The sequence below is a fragment of the Phalacrocorax carbo genome, chromosome 3 (genome assembly GCF_963921805.1).
Source record: "Phalacrocorax carbo chromosome 3, bPhaCar2.1, whole genome shotgun sequence".
In the NCBI taxonomy this organism is placed as follows: Eukaryota; Metazoa; Chordata; class Aves; order Suliformes; family Phalacrocoracidae; genus Phalacrocorax; species Phalacrocorax carbo.
The window spans coordinates 100,637,376-100,656,230 of NC_087515.1; the positions used below are offsets into that span (position 1 = coordinate 100,637,376).

General features: G+C 40.5%; 1 protein-coding gene across 4 annotated transcripts in view; it reads left to right on the forward strand.

Annotated features, from left to right (window-relative positions):
* KHDRBS2 (KH RNA binding domain containing, signal transduction associated 2) overlaps nucleotides 1-18,855 on the forward strand; it is a 370,102-nt gene that overhangs the window by 63,934 nt on the left and 287,313 nt on the right. For all 4 annotated transcript variants that reach the window (XR_010372297.1, XR_010372298.1, XM_064447858.1 and 1 more), the window contains exon 2: nucleotides 12,229-12,356. Coding sequence is in view for 2 of the 4 variants with exons in the window: in XM_064447858.1 (XP_064303928.1) it covers nucleotides 12,229-12,356 (128 nt within the window). In the remaining 2 variants the exon portion in view is untranslated. The remainder of the gene's footprint in view (nucleotides 1-12,228; nucleotides 12,357-18,855) is intronic.

The window sequence follows — 18,855 nt, forward strand, 5'->3', positions numbered from 1 at the left end:
GGAGAGACTGAAGGCATTCATCCCTCTTGCTTTTAGATATCACTAGTTTAGTCCTTCAATTAAAATATCAATTTATCCAAAAGGTATTATTTATAATTGTTGCTCTCAGTCTGAAAAAAGGGAAAGTAAAATCTACCGCAAGGGAAGCAGATCAGTAATCTTCCATTGAGATAGGAAACGGTGTAAACATCTGGATGAATTATGAAACCCTGGTAACATTTAGTGACTCTCTAAACATCAGTAAGCTTGACATCTGACAGAAACAAACTTAATGTGTATGTTGGCTATATAGTATTAATGAGCCCCTAGATGCAACTTTTCTGTAAATTAACTCTTTTGTGATGAAGCAATTAATGTTTAAGAGATAATGTCATTGTAGGGAGGTAGATATGGTATATATGGTCATATATACCAGTCCTATGTAACTATATATATCCCCATACGTATGACCGTGGTATATATGGTCATATATACCAGCACTGAATCTTTGGTTTCCTTCTTCCATGCTTTTTTTTTTTTCACCAGTTTTGAATAGAAAGTATATTTAGTTTATGTATAACTATTTGTTTTGTATATGAGTATGTGTACACACACAGAGTATTTTCCTGTCTGTATAGCAGTCAGAGCCAATCTTTTCTATTTGCTGACAGAAGCACATTAGGGAGCAAAAGGCCATATACCGAGACACTCTAAATCTCTTCTACCTCTCTGCAATTCCTCTCATTTACTTGAGGTTTCATCATCTCTTCCCCAGTTAACACCAGTTTTCCTGTCACTTTTTCAGATTCAGTTGACTTTCTGAGCCCAAGATCAAATACTAAATGGAAACTACTGTTTTGAAGGTTTGTAAGACTCTTTTCGGATACTTTGAGAACTGTGTGAGCAGAGGTTATTAGTTCATTAGTGGCACTGCTAACTGGAAAACTGAGAGGTCAGTGAGAAGACTGAACTCAAAGCAAAATTTTGTACGAGTTCTTAACTTCAGTCAGTGTCATCTTTTCATAATTTTCAATACTGTATGCTTCCAGATGTCAGTCTTATTCTGTAGCTGTTCTACCTCACAGTACTGAAGAACCCTAAAAATGCTAGGTAAGAGCAGAGGAAAAAAGAAAAAAATTGCCTGCTGTTCATCTCTCTCTCTTGCTCTGAGGACAGAATAGTAGACATTTTTATCACTAATAAGTTCTAGTACTGAAGAGAGAAAAAGAAAGTATTTCCGCCTTTCCAGAAACTGTGAAGAGACAGAAAAGCTTCCTTTTTGCCAGTTGCTCCAGCTAGGCAGAGCCACCCTCTCAACAATACCATCAGTTTTCTGATAGTCAGGGATAGGTAATGAATATCTCACTGGGGGACTTACCAGTTACTTCATTGACAGATTCGTCTTTCACCCCTACTTATCTGTTCCGCACCATACAATATGTAACACAGCATTGATGTTTTCTCTTCGGATTAATCCAGGAGAGCACTTCAGTATGTCCTAAAGTGCCTTATTGAATGGGCTTAGAAGCTACAAAAATCTTTGTTGACAAAAAACTACATTCCATTTTTTACCCATCATAGCAACGCATTTTTCTAGGGTGTTAAATTCAAGGACACCTAGAGATAGGTTCAGGAATAAACACACTCTTGATATTTTTGGTGGTTTTTGCTTTCTTTTTGTTCTTGTCTGAGTAAATCTTCATGCCCTCTACTTCCTCTTTTTATGAGTAGTCTCATTCTCAGATGAAAGAAAACCAGAATTAAATAAAAAATACATCGGCAACTTTCAAGTTTGCCTTTCATCTAACTGGTGGCGTTATTCATACTATATAAGCTGCTCTGAAGGTAAGAGGTAAGAAGGGAGAACTGTACTGAGTTCAGCTACTTAGTGAACTGCACACTGTAGTTCTAGCAATCCAACAGCTGACAACTCCAAACTTTCATCACAGCCTATGCAGGGTAACTCCCCAAAGGAAGATATGTTGGACTTCAAAGACACTTTTGCAAGAACCTTAGTCTTTAAAATCTTACCCTGTGGCTTGCTTTCTTTTTAACAATTTGATAAAAAATTTATTTAATCAATGTTGTAATTGCTTAACCTTTTTTTTAGTTTAAAAATTCAGTATTTTTGCTTATTTTGATAACAATGTTCTCCCAAAAGGAATAAGAGATATATCTTGTAGCTCACATTGTTGTGACTCTATTTTTGTCAATGACCGTATTTAGTAGGACATTGAACTCAAAGTGCATCCCAGATCTTTTCTTTACACTGCATGTGCTGATGCTGAGCTTGAATGATTGCTGTTTGTTATTTTTACTGGGTGAGAAAGACTCTACCAATTTGCTACAGTAAGTTTCATCATAAATACTAATTTTTTCGTGATTACAATTGGTATATATCTAGAATTACATGGAATAGTGTATTGAGGAATTACTTGGCAATCAAGGTAGAATTACATGGAATAGTGCATTGAGTTGATGCTTGGCAATCAGGCTTAAAATGCTCCCTGGAAAGCTGTGTCTGAGCAGATAATGTTCATAAATTTAGCAAGAATTGGTATTTCTACTTGAGAACTTTTCTAGTTATTTAACACTATTAATGTTATCTTTATAGCTATGTTCATCTAGCCATAGATCAGTAGATAGATCCATTAGGTAACTGTATTTCTATTGATACTATAATTTGGAGAGGGAACAACCCCTTTGGCATATCTCTGCAAGTTTCTGAGGTCTATGGGTAGACTCAGAATAGTAACCAGGCAGTTAGAATCAGTTGCATCTGTAGAGGGGATAGGAAATCCAGATTCTGCTTTACTCAGTCCGTGCTCACTTTCAGTTTCTCCTTTTTTCTTGTTAGTTCTCTTCGGTTTTTAATCAGTTAGAAATATAAAGTTCTTTATATCTTCAATTTCTTTCTACCTATACTATTCCATTTTGTTAAAAAAGTTTCCTAAGGATACAGGACTTATGCGGTCAGGCTGTTTCTGTGTCCTTTTCTGACTTTATCAGCAATAACATTTAAATCTTTTGGACAAGTTCAAGCAAATTTGACAGACAAGTATAGGTCTGAAAGGTATCATGTTTATGGGATCATAGGATGGATAGTTCAGGTGTGAAGGGACCTCAGGAGGTCTCTAGTCCAACCTCCTGCTCAAAGCAGGGCCAGCTGTGGGGTCAGACTGGGTCATTCAGGGATTTATCCAGGTGGGTCTTGAAAGCCTCCAAAGGAGATGACACAGCCTCTCTGGGCAACCTGCAGCGCTGCTGGGCTGTCATCACAGTGAGAAAGTTTTTCCTTATAGCCAGTACAAACCTTTCTTGCTTCACCTTTTCCATGTTGTCTCTTATTCCCCCAGTACACATTGCGACGAAGGGCCTGACTCTGTCTTCCCATAGGCACTGGGGAGCTGCTGTTAGGTCCCCCAAATCTGTCTCGTCTCTTCTCCTCACAGGGCAAGTGTCCCAGTCCCATCTGTCTTGGGTGGCCTCTGCTGAACTCACTGTACTTTGTCAGTATCTTTCCTGTTCTGGGGAAGAGGGAGGCAAACCTGGACCCAGCATTCTAGGTGTGGTCCAATGAGTACTGACTAAGGGTGTGGTCACATCCCTATGTTTCCTCTACGTGTTGTAAAATAAGCAACTTGATAGAGGGTAATGGTCGTTAGTACCAATGGTGAAAAAAGCCTGCAATGTGAATGAAGCTTTCAGTAGACACTACATTTTAGGATGCGCCCAACTTGAAAAGACCTTCAGTCAGACATCTTGCCTTATGGGATAGTATGGATCTGATCGTAAGAGAAAATCTGTAAAAGACATGATTTCATCAGTATGGATGCTTTCAGTAGTTCCGCAATGTAATTACATGTTGTATGTAAAAGTGTTTTTTTGTTGTTGTTTTCAATTTGTAACAAGACAAATTGATGCTTTGCCCTCCTGAGAAACAGTGACTACCCATTTTCTGCTCCTTGTACCATTCCTGATTTTACAGGTCTCTGTCATTCCTTTTTTGACTTGTCTTAGAATTCTTTCCCAACATTACTTTAATAGCCACTTCTCTTGCCTGAGAGCCAAGGTAGTTCAGCTTGAGTTAATACAGTTACAAAGCTGGTGATTTTGAGTGTAGACAAATCCAGTTCATGTCTGTCTACAGTAGATAGCATGGACACATAGATTTGACCTGCAGTTTGGTCACAGGTATTAAATTCATCACTGGCAGAGGTATCGCAAGTGGCTGTTGTAATAGGAATTGCTCGTTCATCTTCCCTGAATCATCCCAACTAGCTGTGTGAGTTAACGAGTATGTGCATATGTAGCGGAGGAATGTTGTTAACAGATGCATGTGTTTCTGGGTGAATGCAGTGAGCCACTGGCTAATTATTCAGAGCTTGTGGCTGATTGTGCTGTCTTGATAACGCCTCCCAACTCGTGTTAGACATTGAGTATTTTTACTTTTAAATTACCTATCCTTAGGGGTTTGGATGTCTCTTTCATGACTGGAAATCTCTTAGGATGCTCCCTTCTCATGAATTAACTTACATTTAATTTGTCTGTTTTTATCGAGCCATCTGCCTTTTTTTTTTTCTTTCTCTCAAAATCCAGTAGCCCTGCTTTCAATTAAAACTGAAACACCTTAGAAGATGAGTCTTCATGTTTATTTTTAGTATTTGCTGTTTTAAAAATACGCTGGGATTTTGTGTGATTTTAACATTATTGTAGGCATTCAAGGCTCCAACTATGTAATTTTTTAATGATCTTTAATTGTAAAGGTCCTTTCTAAGGCAGAGATGTAAGTGATTTAGGAATTGTTATTTTTTGTACTGGCATTGGCTCATTCTTTCTCTTCCAGTTCAAACATTCTTCCATTCACCTAACTAAAATCACATGCAGAAAAAGTGTACTTCTCAAAGTACTAGATAACTTTGCTCTGCATAATAGTACATACAGGCAAGAGGTTGGTAATATTCCCATTCTGGGAATCACTCCCATTAATGGAAACAGATCATTCTTTAAAAGGGCCTGACCTTGTAACAGCAGCTCATGTTTCTTCTATAAAGTAATGCCAGTACTATGAACACAAGAATGAGGAAAGCCAGACATGTAAGGTGCAAGGTAGGCTTGCAGAATTCCTTTAAGTGGGAGGCAAATGTTGACAGCAGAAAGGGATATGTAGATTTTATTTTTTGGTAGGTTGGACAAGCTGTTAAAAAGAACATTTTTTTAAATGAGTTTTGACATGACTCTACGTGTAACAAAAGGATGTTTTTACTGTGGGATGCCTAGTTTTAATGGAAAAACTATATTCATGACAGAAGTTTTGTAATAGGTGTCAAGTACTTTGAAGTGAACTATAATTAACATCATTTTATTGGCACTGCAAGAGTAAAGCAGATAGTTTTAAAAAAGCAAGAGCTACTCACTCAGCTATTCCATTTTATGCTAAATCAGTAAAGAGAAGAAAAAAGAAGCTATTCCCAGGCTGACAGTATTTCCAGAATTTTACAGTTCCAAGTCTGGAGAGAGCTGAAGATCAGTTTTCATAGGGAAGAATATCTCTGAAAACATGTTACGAATGGTTTTAGTCTCTGACACTTTTCTAGTGGTGACCTCTTTTGCGTGACTGTGATATGCATGTTCTCTTCCAATTAAGAGGACTGAGATACATATGGATTATACAGAAGCAAGTGCAAGAGTACTGTGTTACTGATAAAAGGCGAGAATGAAGCATACTTGGGGATTGACAGGTACTGTGGGAGGTAATTCAATAGCCCTCTGTCTCCCTGCTTTAATTCAGTTAGCTCAGAGCAAAAGTGGGTGGTAAATGTGCGAAGTTTCTTCTCAGGGAATGTTTTCTTTTCTGTTTTTGCCTAAGATCAGCACTGGTGAAAATGTACCATTGAGTTCCTTGAGTTTGCGCGTGCTGGAAGAACACTGCTGATTACGGATAATCTTTTTCCATTACTCTCAAAATCCTCTACTAACTCTGGCTTTGAGTAAACACAAAATGTGTAATGGTTGCATTCATAAAAATAAACAAGTAGTTTTAAAACCTAAAGGTATCGGTTATGTTTTCATAGTGCACTTTACATCTGACCGTAGTTTTCAGAGTTGCTTCGCAGGTCACAGTTTTTAACCAGTGCAGCTTGCTGCATGTCAGTGCTGTGGGCCAGCAAGTTGGCAGCTTGATCCTGATCTGGATTCCTTCATGGCAGCATCCTAGTCTTTCTGATCTGTGGTGGTCCTAGCCATGGAGTGACACAAGGAATGTACAGAACAGAGTAAATACAAAATTTAATACAAACTGTTAAAAATTTACCCATTTGTTAAATACCAAAATTTAGTAGAGTTTCTCTTGGTCCAATAATGAATTTATAGCATCACCTCTGCTCTTCAGAGAAAACTCCTCTTCCCACCAGTCTTACTTGGAAGTAACAGATTTATCAGCACACCAATGTTTTTCAAATGAATTTGATAGTCTTTGGACATGGTCTGAAGACTCTATAGCATGTAATTCTTCTGAGGGAATTAAATGTGGGATGCTGTGCAGAGCATACCGCAGGGGCAAATTTCTGTATAAAGGCTTGGGGGGTTACTTTTAAAGTGTCTAAGGTGGAAGGAGAAGGAAACAAGCTTTTCAAAGGCTTGTTACCAGCCATTACATTTGTACTGGCATTATAGGCTGTCCCTTTGCAATAGAGCAAAGTAATCTTACATCGACTTCACTTGTTATCTGCCGCCTTGAGAGAAGAGTGGTCAGTAACAGGGGGAGTTATTCTGGGGGATATTTGGGGTAAACCGTGAGAAAACAGGTGGTGTGGAAGGGCAAGAGGTTTTCTGATAAGGCATTGGTGTCTGTCATTGGTACCAGGGCAGAAAGGAGAATAAGTGACAAAATCTTCAGTTGATCATACTGTGGAAATGCAACATAAGGAGAAAAGGTACACGCATATAAAATGTTCAGTATAACATTTTGTAAGCAAGTGTATGTACTGGTTTTGGCTGAGAAAGGGTTAATTCTCTTCCCTGTACTGCCTGTAGTAGTCAGGGACCTTTCCAGCTTCCCGTGCTCTGCCACGTGGGCAGGAGGCTGGGAGGGGCGGGGCCACAGCTGGGGCAGCTGACCCCGACTGGCCAATGGGGTGCTCATTCCCTACCGTGTGACGCCATGACCAGTACATTAATGGGGGAGGTTGGCACGTGGGGGTTGTTGCGACTGGGGACTGGCATCGGGTCGGTGGGCAGTGAGTGGCTGCGTCAAGTGCAGTTTGTTGTTCATTCCCCCTTGTCGTTGTCCGTTTCCCCCCCCCCCCCCCCCCGGGTTTCGCGCCTCTCATTGTTTTCCTTTCCATGGCATTTTTGTTGTTGTTGTTTTATTTTAATTCTTAAACTGTTGTTATCTCAACCCACGAGCTTTACCCTTCTGATTCTCTCCCCCGTCCCACCGGTGGGGGCGTGAGCGAGCAGCTCTGTGGGGCTGAGCTGCCGGCTAAACCACAACAAAGTATAACATAGAACAGTATGAGAATACCAGCACCCAAGCCTCTATCCTGTATCATCATCACCCTAAAAGGCCTTGCAAGAATCCCTCTTGATTTTCAGCTGAGTTTTATAATGGAGAATAGATGCTTGGCCCCAAGCTTTATAGTTAGAATTGAGGGGGTTTTTTTGGTAATTGTTAGTAGGAGCAGTTTTGGTGTATAGTAGTATCATTTCTGACACTAGCAGCAGGGTGTACAGCAGTACCCTTCTTGCTAGGCTGTGCTACCAGGCCCTGCACGTGGCAGGGCTGTGGGACCTGTGCCAGGATCGGCTCTGTTGTGGTTTAGCCCCAGTCAGCAACCAAGCACCACGCAGCCGCTCGCTCACTCCCCCCTGGTGGGACGGGGGAGAGAATTGGAAGAGTAAAAGTGAGGCAGCTGATGGTTTGAGATAAAGACAGTTTAATAGGTAAAGCAAAAGCTGTGCATGGAAGCAAAGCAAAACAAGGAATTCATTCACTACTTCCCATGGGCAGGCAGGGGTTTAGCCATCTCCAGGAAAGCAGGGCTCCATCACGCATAACAGTTACTTGGGAAGACAAACGCCATCACTCCAAATGTCCCCCCACTCCTCCTTCTTCCCCCAGCTTTATATACTGAGCATGATGTCATATGGTATGGGATATCCCTTGGGTCAGTTGGGGTGATCTGTCCTGGCTGTGTCCCCTCCCAGCTTCTTGTGCACCCGGCAGAGCACGGGGAGCTGAAAAAGTCCTTGACCAGTGTAAGCGCTGCTTAGCAACCACTAAAACATCCCCACGTTATCACCACTGTTTTCAGCAAAAATCCAAAACATAGCCCCATACTAGCTACTACGAAGAAATTTTACTCTATCCCAGCTGAAACCAGGACAGGCTCCTTGTCGCTTGCTGTTCCCTGAAGGAAACCCGGCCTCCCCGCTGGTGGCACTTGCTTCTTTTGGAGTGAGCTGGCACGTGCTGTTCGGGGCTAGAGCTCATCCCTCATCGCGATCCCTCCTTCTCTGCTACTTCCCTTGTGTTCGGCGCCAAGTGCTGTGGGATCTGCGCTGGGATTGGCTCCTTGTCACTTGCCGTTCCCTGAAGGACACCCGGCCTCCCTGCTGGCGGAGCTCGCTCCTCCTTGAGGAGGCCGTGGCATCCCATTCGAGCCTTGGAGCTTGGCCCCCGTCATGAGCAGTGTTCTGAGCCCTGCTTTGCTGCTGTCTCCTACTGCTCGAGTGGTGGTAGCCCTGGGCGTGCTGAGCCCTGCTGTGACCATCGCGGCGCTGCCTCAGGGACGTGCTCCCGCCCCTCTCCGAGGCCCTGGTGCGGCCACCGCCATGGTCTCTTCCAGAAGACCTGTGGTGCTGGCGGGCTGGGGAATGATGCCGGCTCCTTCCTGCAGAGCGAGGTCGAGATCTCCGTCCTTGAGTGTGGCTGGTGGAGCTGTTGTACTGCACAATGTGGTACATCTCAGAGTTACTGTCTCCCACCTTGCGGTAGATGTGGTGGAAAGGCAGCTTGCAGATGGGGCACTCAGCTGTGCTGCGGCACCACTCCATTATGCAGTAGAAACAGAAAGTGTGCCTGCAGCTGCTCACAGAGGCTTTGTCGTTAATGGTGCCCCCGCAGATTGGACATGTTAGGTGCTCAGAAGTATCCAGTGGTGCAGTCTGGGGCACCTGGCTGGTGCTGGCACCAGGGGAAGAGGAGCCTCCTTCTGCTAAGTCTTCAACACCATCTTGCACTGCAAACAAAGACAGAAATATCATAACCTGCCCTGGAGACACAACCTGTAGGAAACATCAAGGCTGTGGAAGTCAAGTGCTAAAGATTTGTCTGCCCTGCCTCGGGGCTGTGCTTGTGCTGCCACAACCACCAGGGACCATCCTGGAGCAAATGGGTGGCAGTGGGGGCATCTTTGCATGTTCCTGCTCTCAGGGCCGGGTGGTGAATTACCTCTCCAAGATGTGAAGGCAGGAAAGTGGTTCCTGGCCTCACAGCAACAGCAGCCCAAGCCTGGGGGTGCAGGAGGTCCCGGACCAGAACCCCAAGTCCTGCTGTTGTCCTTGTCTGGCAAATGCTCTCTGTGCCCTCAGAAGGGAGCCCGTGGGATGCAGATGTCTGTCCCAGATGGATGAGGACAGCACTGTGGCCCTTCAGGGCTGCCCCGTGTCCCTAAAGGATTGATGTCACGGGGGTCACAGTGACTTTCTGGTGACATCACAAAGCATTTGGGGACCACACCCAGAAGACAGAAAGCCTGGTCTCGCCGAACAAAAGTTCCCCAGGTAGCAGGGAGGGTGAGTGATTGGCTAAGTGGTACTTGGTTGCCAACTGGGGCTAAACCACGTAGACTACTTTTATTCCAACACTTCTATGTAGTCCCATTAAAAAAAGGAAGTGCAAGAGTGTGAAGGGGGGCGGGGGGGGAGAATCACAGGGGCTGCTGGAAGTTTGGAAGTGGAGCAGTTTGACCTGTGCTTCAGTTGCCCTCTGTCTTGCCTACTGACCATACAGACTTATAAGTATCTTCAGCACCTTCTCGAGAGAAAGAGCTTAATAACGTTTAAGGCCAATACTGTCCTGACTTCTATCACAAATACTGTGGCCGGCAGGAGTTGGGAAGTGATCATCCCCCTGTGCTTTGCACTGGTGAGGCTGCACCTCGAATACTGTGTTCAACTTTGGGTCCCTCAGTAGAGGAGAGACATTGAGTTGCTGAAGTGTATCCAGGGTAGGGCAACGAAGCTGGTGAAGGGTTTAGGGAATGTCTTAAGGGGAGCAGCTGAGCGAACTGGGGTTGTTTAGTCTCGAGAAGAGGAAGCTGAGGGGAGACCTTATCATTCTCTACAACTACATGAAAGGAGGCTGTAGCGAGATGGGTGTTGGTCTTTTCTGCCAAGTAACAAACGACAGAACATGAGAAAATGGCCTCAAGTTGCATTAGGGGAGGTTTGGATTGGATATTAGGAAGTATGACTTGTCTGAAAGGGTTGTCACTTGTTGGAACTGGTTTCCCAGGCTATTGGTGGACTCACCATCCCTGGAGGTATTTAAAAGAGGTCTGGAAGTGGTGCTTAGGGATATGTGTTAGTGGTGGACTTGGCAGTGCTAGGTTAACGGCTGGACTTGATGATCTGAAGGGTCTTCTCCGACTTAAATTATTCTATCTAGTTTAATATATGTGTACAAATAGATACACTTTCCTCAAATGTGTACAAAAAGATACACTTGTCTTTGAGAACTACCTTGCTTACCAGTGTTCACAATGTGTCTGAGAAATTAATTTCATTCCAATACTTGTTGCACTTGCAACACTTTTCCCTCTTTTGCTCACCTTTGTCTCTCCCACTGCAAGCCCATAACACAAACCTTTGTATAACTGCGTTGGAGCTATCTTAAAAGAGCTTCGTATCTATGAAACCTGCCTGAACTAAGTATGATACCACAGAATATTGCTTTGTAAGCGCATACTTAATTGATGCTTACTCCCACGGAATGCAATATACCACATTTTTCCAGGTATATTAAAACTATTTTAGAAAAAAATGAAACTTGTCCTCCTGATGCTTTTAGTGATCATTAAAACAACTTTTTAATCCTAAATTGGGGAAGGTGTTTCCCATCTGCATTCTTTTAGGTGTGTTCTCTGAGAAGTTTTAAAAGAATTTATAACAGTGGCATTGGAGATCTGTCTGCTGGTGCAGGCGTTAAATAAATTCTGTGATCTGGAATAGGTAGCATAAACATTTATTAACAAAACATGACATGCGTTGTTGTCTGACATACATTTTTCCTTACTCTTGTCGTAAGTCAAAGAAATTTGTATATGTGTTACAGATTGCTGACTCTGTGTTAGTCTTCTCCATGCTTGCTTTCTGGACCTTGAAACTGCACGTTTCTCAGATCCACAGCTGTCCCTTTTCAGCTGTAATTCAGCTATAATTAACTCATTATAAGTATTGGCATTTTCTTTGCTGTCAATAATGACACTACTGCAAGTGTGGCTTTTCCATTATTACCTGTATTATCAGGAAGCTGTCAGGCACCCTATTGGATGTTCTTTGCAGGGTAATAAATTAAACTGTTTGTTATTATCTGTTGCTTATAGAGCTTTAGGGAATAAAGAACTTAAAATTATTCAACCTGAATATATTTTGGGGTTTTTGTAAATTCTATCTAACGTTCTACATACCATTAGTATTTTATATATAATGATTACTTACTGCATTTCCTTAATGAAGAATCTATTTGTGCAAGAGTTAGCTTTATTTCTTATCTTATTTTGTACAACTTTTAAATAATTCAGAAGCATTTGAATGGAATCTCAGGAACAACAAGAAGTTTCTTCAGTTTTTTACTACTCTTACTGAAAGTTAGCCATTGCAATTAGAATCCGACTTAGTTCTGGCAGGTCACATTTACAAAATAGCATCAAGCCGTGACGATGTGATCCTCTTTAAAAGACTGATAGACTGAATTGTAAGCCTCATCTGTTCCTGCTCCCACTGAGATAATTTGGCTTCAGTTTCAGCTGGCGAAAAATTAGTTGAGGAGTATGACTTGGATTGTCACCTCTGCCTCTCAGCTCTGGTGACAGTCCAGTTTTTTCAAAGGCAACAGTACATGTCACGTGAGTGCAAACAGCACAGGTGTTCAGCACACAGTCTCTATTATAATGTGCAAGTTTAAAGTTCCTGAGGATGATAAATACCATGTCACTGATTGCTCTCTTTTTTAATATTTTTCAGAAATTGAAAAATTTCAGGGTTCTGAAGGCAAGAAAGAAGATGAAGAAAAGAAATATCTTGATGTTATCAGCAACAAAAACATAAAGCTGTCAGAAAGAGTTCTGATCCCTGTCAAACAATATCCAAAGGTACTATAAATGTTGTCTAACACTTGTTTAATCTTTCTTACTAGAACAACGCAAAAGTCATACACTTAACCATTTTTATTGACTCTTAGTATGCAGGCTTCACCATATTAAAAACCAACGAAAATAGAAATGAAGCTCCTATTTGAACTTACCTGTTATTAACTATTATATGTTCTAACTTTTGTCTCAGGGCCTCTCAGAAAAGCTGTTGAAGTAAAGGAGAATTTTTTTTTTTAACTTTAAGTAGGTTTTGTAGCTGGTCCTTAGGCAAACTTTTGAGATGTTTTCTTATAGTTGCTTTTTTTCTCATGTAGTGTCTTCTTAGAAAATAAAAGACAAGTTAACAAAAAAGTATTCTAACAGAATAAAGAAAAAAATGTTTCAATAACTTTGAAAAGTCAACCTAAGTGTGCTGTAGCTTCCTCATACAGGAATGGGGGAATTTTCTCCGGCGTAGTAAGTTTTAAAAGAGAAAGTAGCACGATTACTGCAAGCTATGACTTTGACAATGTATGTCCCTGTTTATAAAATTGAAATCTTTCCACCACATACTTTCTTCATATTATATTTTGTCCTCCTCACTGCTACACACTGTGATTTTAAAAAAGCATTTTTTTTTTCTTGCAAAAGAGCACCAAATTCAGCTGCTTGTCTGAAGTTTAATTTTTATTTTACATGAAAGAAGAGAATGTTGGGGGTTTTTTGTGTGTGCGTACAGTGTGGTATTTTACATAAACAGTTGTTCTAATAGTATTCCAACTGAAATGGTAAACATCTCCATTTATCTCTAGAGTATTTTTTTTTCTTGCTAATTTATTATCACACAGTATTTGGTTCACCATTAGCCTTGATTACACTCTTAGCTTTTTGCTTTATACTTTCATTGGTAAGAGCAATAAATTACAATGGGTAAAAAGCCTATCAAACAAAATGAAAGGTGGAAAAAATTGAGATTCAGTGATTCCAGCTGACATTTACCTCCTGACTAGTGAATATAAAACTGAGATAATGTAATCATCCAAATGGTAAAGTCCTATAAGGAATTACTTTCTTGCTGCATAGCCTGAGGTGCTTTGACTAGATTTGTGGTATTTTCTGTAAATGCTGTAGATGACCTGAAGTTCTTAATATAATAGTGCTGTAACTTTATAATGGCAATGTGATAATTATTCAGAATACTATTTGATGAAGATAGTAGAATGAAAGACAAACTATTTAAAAGACAAATGCAATAATTTATCCAATATAGCGCCTGAATATAATTAAATTAACCTTCGTTCACTTTAATGAGCTTGTTATATTAATGAGCGGTAAAAGATATAAGCATTTCTACAGGTTTTGAGCAGTGAAACAAAAAAGTAGTACTTTTGCTTTACTGAATAATATACTCTTGGAAAGTTTCTGTAGTTGATTTGCTAGCAATATTCCGTGCTCGGCATGGAGTCATTCCTGGAACTGCAGGTTTCTTGCTACCATCTAGTAACCACCCTTCAATCAAACTGCTGATTACTATAGTCTGATGTCTTATCTTTTCTTGATAAATTGTATACATTAGGATAGTCAAAATCAGTACGCAGTGCTAGCTTCAGATTGCTTTATAAATTACAAAAAAAAATAGAAATTGGGTTAAAAAGAAAAAAGACGTTAGTTTCATATATTTAGCAGAATACGGTAATTAAAGCAGTTGATCAGGCTTGTACTTATAAACAGTTAAGAGGATTGCTGTATGGTTTCACCTGAGAGGCATTTATTTGGAAGAGCATTATTTTAAATTACTCACTCATTGTTTGTTGATAAGCTTTTTTGGGCAGCGCTAAGTGAGCAGGGTTCTGTAAATCTGAAGAAAGCGTCCAAGAGTATAAAATTTTGGAAAAAAATTCTGACCAGTAAAAAAAAAAAACGCACATGGTTTATAGACTCTCTGTTTAGGAATGAGATCAATCCTTTAAAGATATTTGCTGTTATTTTAACTACGTGTAGAAAAATCAATTGCTCCAAGGGAACCCTTGGCCTAAATGTTTATGATGGTCCATAAGCTAAGCTGCAGTGAGGGTAGATCCCTTCAGCTGTAGAGTCAGAAGCATCATTTTAAGGTTTGAACAAAAGTTAACTGAACACAAAAGGCTTCTAGTGGCTAAACAGCTCTTGAAGTTGCAGAATAAGTATTATAAAATGGTCACTACTCCAGTGTCTCTGGTCTGATTTCTGAAATTGCTGGTGCAGAAACAGGAAAACAAAATCAAAGACTGTTTAGCAACACCTGTGTTATTTTACCAGCTCTATTAAAGATACAGGCCTCTCTCTTCTGCAAAATAGCGATCTAAAGGATAAATAAGGGTGTTACGTGCTATTTCAGCAATGATCTTTTCTGAGATTAATTGTTTGAAACCTCAGCATCCCAAGTAAAAACGGCATCTCATTTACACACGCTCCTCTATGCAGCAGATCTTTTTAATGTCCCCAGAATTTCTTCTGAAACAGTGATGCAGTGTCTTGTGTATGTTGATCCTTTTTCCTGTCCCATAGTGCCATTTCTTCTTTTTTTTACTTTCATGATATCTGAATTCCAACTAAGGCAGACCAATAAAAATACTCAGAAGCCTATTTGTTACTGATGTTCCCATTTTTCAGCTTTTGTAGCTGTTTGTTTTAAAACTTGCATGAAAATAGCCAGGGCTCATTCATAAAGATTTTGCCATTTATCATTTGAATGTTGTATTTCAAATACATCAAATATGGGAAAAGAGTAGGTTATTTAAAAAAAAAAGAAAGAAGCAAACAGAAATCTGAAATGATCGAGTGTAACTTACACCTTCACTTCTTGTCATGAAAATTTTTCTTGAAAACCTTGGATTTTCAGTAAGCATTTTCTTTTCATATGAATTACAAAAAAGAGTTACACTTTGGTTTGAGTTACTACCAACTCCCAAAACCACTAGTGTATGTTCAAGATGAAGGAAGCCAAGTCAGTTCAAATATTTAGATTTAGTGATTTCTTTCCACTTGTTTTTTCTCAAAATTAAATTCTTGTTTGGTTAAATCTGGGTTTGGGTATTTCTTTTCCTTCTGATCTATCAACAGGTAAATCAGTCTAAATCTAATGGACTTGTAGCAACACAGATTTAGAGTGAAAACACTAAGTTATTTAATTCTACGGCAGTTCACATTTAAGATAAAGAATTTCCAGTTTCATTAAATTTCAGTTACACTGAAATTGCACATTCTGGGGGAAGAAAAACCAAAACAATCAGAACAAGAACAAGAATAGCAAAACAAAAAAAAAAACCCAACCAACCAATAAAAAAACCAACCAAAAATGAACAGCAGTAAATTAAGAAAGAAATATTCCAAATTACTTAGTTACTGAAGACTGGGAGGTGCAGTGAAGTTGGAGGTGATGACTCCTTTTTGACAGAAATCAGTACAGTGGCTTCTGAACACAAGACGGTGTTTAACAGTTTTCTAATGCTATGATTATTCAATAAAAATAGATTTGTCTAGAAATAGGATATTTGTTATATAGATATAAATATATAAGTATAATACTAAATGAAATTAATTACAGCTTGCTCTGATGCTAGAATGAGTCATAAAGTTAGAAAGTTCTAAAACAAAATCTCCATTTAACTACAGAATTATATTTCAATTTTCCCTCTACTGGTTTAGGTAATGAAAACTATCAGAATATAAGATACTGGAATTATGTCCTCCTAAATACCAGGATCTGGTAGGGGTGGTGAAGATGACAAGCAGGTAGATTCTTTTGAATTACTTCCCTGATGTAGAGTTGCAAACTGGGAGGCACTGTGTCTTCAGAGGATGCAGTGTCATAAAGCCTCTTCCCTGCACAAAGGTTCAGCTGATGGATAGTAATGGTCTTGTTCAGAAATATGGTCTGGCTTCAGCTGATATTCCTAACTCCTGCTGGCTTCCTCCTGGATGTTTAACTAACTTTTTTTGTTTTGTTTTGTTTTTTTGTTTGGAGGGGGATGACGACGTGACACACGGGCAGGAAGATATAATCCAGCCCCTTACCCTTTGAAAGGCTGGCACCCTGCTTTAGCATATGTGTTTCTGGGGAAGAGACTTAAGCTAATGTTGATGAGTACTGTAAATAAAATCCAGATTCCTGATATTCCTTGTTTTGCCTGTCTCATGACAGTGCCTTGTATGATGAATGACTCGGCTGAATTCACCTTTCTCATTCTCAGTCCTTTTTTAAGCTGGTTATGTTGTATATTACATGTCAGGTTGGAGACAGTGCTCTTGAAATGAAATTTATTTGTTCAACTAAAATCTTGTAAGGTATTTTAATCTCTGTGATATATTAAAACAGGGTTCACAGGTGATTTGAACAACAAAGTATTATATTTCTTTTGTATACATTATGCCTCAGAGTGAATCTCTCCACGAAAAGCTGTCTTAGAGGGCATTTGAGACAAATTTTGCATGAAATAACCATTTGCAGGAGAAGAACTGTTTTTGTACTTTTTCTAATAAATCTTCCTCAGTAGAAAAAGACCCTCATTAAGGAGGAGAGAGTGAAAAAGGGTTGTCATGCCTGAGACAGATGGAAGAGCAAATAGGCTGGAGGATGGGAGAGAAGGTTTGATGTGCAAAAAGGAAATACTGTATGTGCAGTGCTATTTCATTACATGGGGAAGTAATTAGGAAAAGGGACATAAAAGAGGTAAGAGACAGGAAGGGTAAGAGAAATGAAATAATTGAACGCAAAAGCAAGGGAAAAAGAACAATTCGCTACTGCATTAAGAGAACGGTCAGGATTGGGTGTGGGGCCAGTCTGAACTAGTGGGTATGCTGATTCTCTGGCAAGCAGTTATCTACTGATTGACATCTGCTGCCGAACAAAATGCTATTTTCCAACAAATTGGACCTCCTTAATTTTTTTATTTTTGGTTCCTTCTACAAAGACTTTTGAGAAATCAGGGTGAATTGTGTTTCTCTTGCATTAATTTGTGAACTGTTTTTTATTTATTATAGACATAGCTCCTGATACAAGTGTGTGAGCAAAGGAAAAAAGATCTAGTGTGGAGGCAGTTCAGTTGTCCCTTAGTATTTTCATATGTGTATGTTTCTCTGTGTATCTTTGTACAGTTCAAGAATTTGAGATGTTGTTTAAAACCTTAGCTTTATGTAGCACATAATATAGAAAGTTTTTGTTTACCAGCTTCTCCATTGCATAGTGTCAGTTAACATGATTTTGACTTCGGTGAAATTCTGCCCCCTCTGTGATTAGCTTCAGCTTAGCTGGATTTTATCCTTTAAGGGATGGCTTGTTTTGGTCATTACTTTTGCTTTCTGTAAGTGCAGATACATAAAATAGCTGACAAGTCAGAAAAATAAACAGTAAGCATATAAAAAGGCAAGACAAAGGCAGGGATTGGGAGCATGAAGGACTGCCCACTGCAGGAGATCAGGTTCGAGACCATCTAAGGAATCTGAGGGTGCAGAAGCCCATGGGACCTGATGAGATGCATTCACAGGTCATGAGGGAACTGGTGGCTGAAGTTGCTAAGCCACTATCCATTGTATTTGAGAAGCCATGGCAGTCCAGTGAAGTTCCCACTGACTGGAAAAGGGGAAACATAAACCCCATTTTTAAAAAGGGAAAAAAGGAAGATCTGGGTAACTGCAGGCTAGTTAGTCTCACCCCTGTGACTGGCAAGATCATGGAGCAGATAGATCCTCCTGGAAACCGTGATAAGTAAGGCACATGGAAAATAAGGAGGTGATTGGTGACAGCCAGCATGGCTTCACTAGGGGCAAATTATGCCTGACAAAATTTGTGGCATTCTACGACAGAGTTACAGCACTGGAGGATAAGGGAAGAGCAGCTGTTGTCATCTGGCTGGACTTGTGCAAAGCATTTGACACTGTCCTGCATGACATCCTTGTCTCTAAATTGGAGAGACATGGATTTGAAGGGTGGACCACCTGTTATATAAGGAATTGGCTGGTTTGGCTGTTGTGGTCAACAGCTTGATGTCCAAGTGGAGACCAGCGATCGGTGGCATTCCTCAGGAGTCAGTATTGGGACCGGCGCTGTTTAACATCTTTGTCAGTGACATGGACAGTGGGATTGAGTGCACCCTCAGCAAGTTTGCAGATGACACCAAGATGTGAGGTGCTGTCAACATGCCAGAGGGGTGCCATCCCAGAGGGACCTTGACAGACTTGTGAGGTGGGCCTGTGTGAACTTCATGAAGTTCAACAAGGCCAAGTTCAAGGTCCTGCACATGGGCTGGGGCAATCCCAGGCACAAATACAGGCCGGGTGGAGAATGGATTGAGAGCAGCCCTACAGAGAAGGACTTGGCAGTGCTGGTTGGCGAGAAGCTCAACACAACCTGGCAATGTGCACTTGCAGCCCAGAAAGCCAACCGTATCCTGGGCTGCATAAAAAAAAAGTGTGGCCAGCAGGGTGAGGGAGGTGATTCTGTCACTCTGCTCCAGTGTCATGAGATCCCCACCTGGAGTAC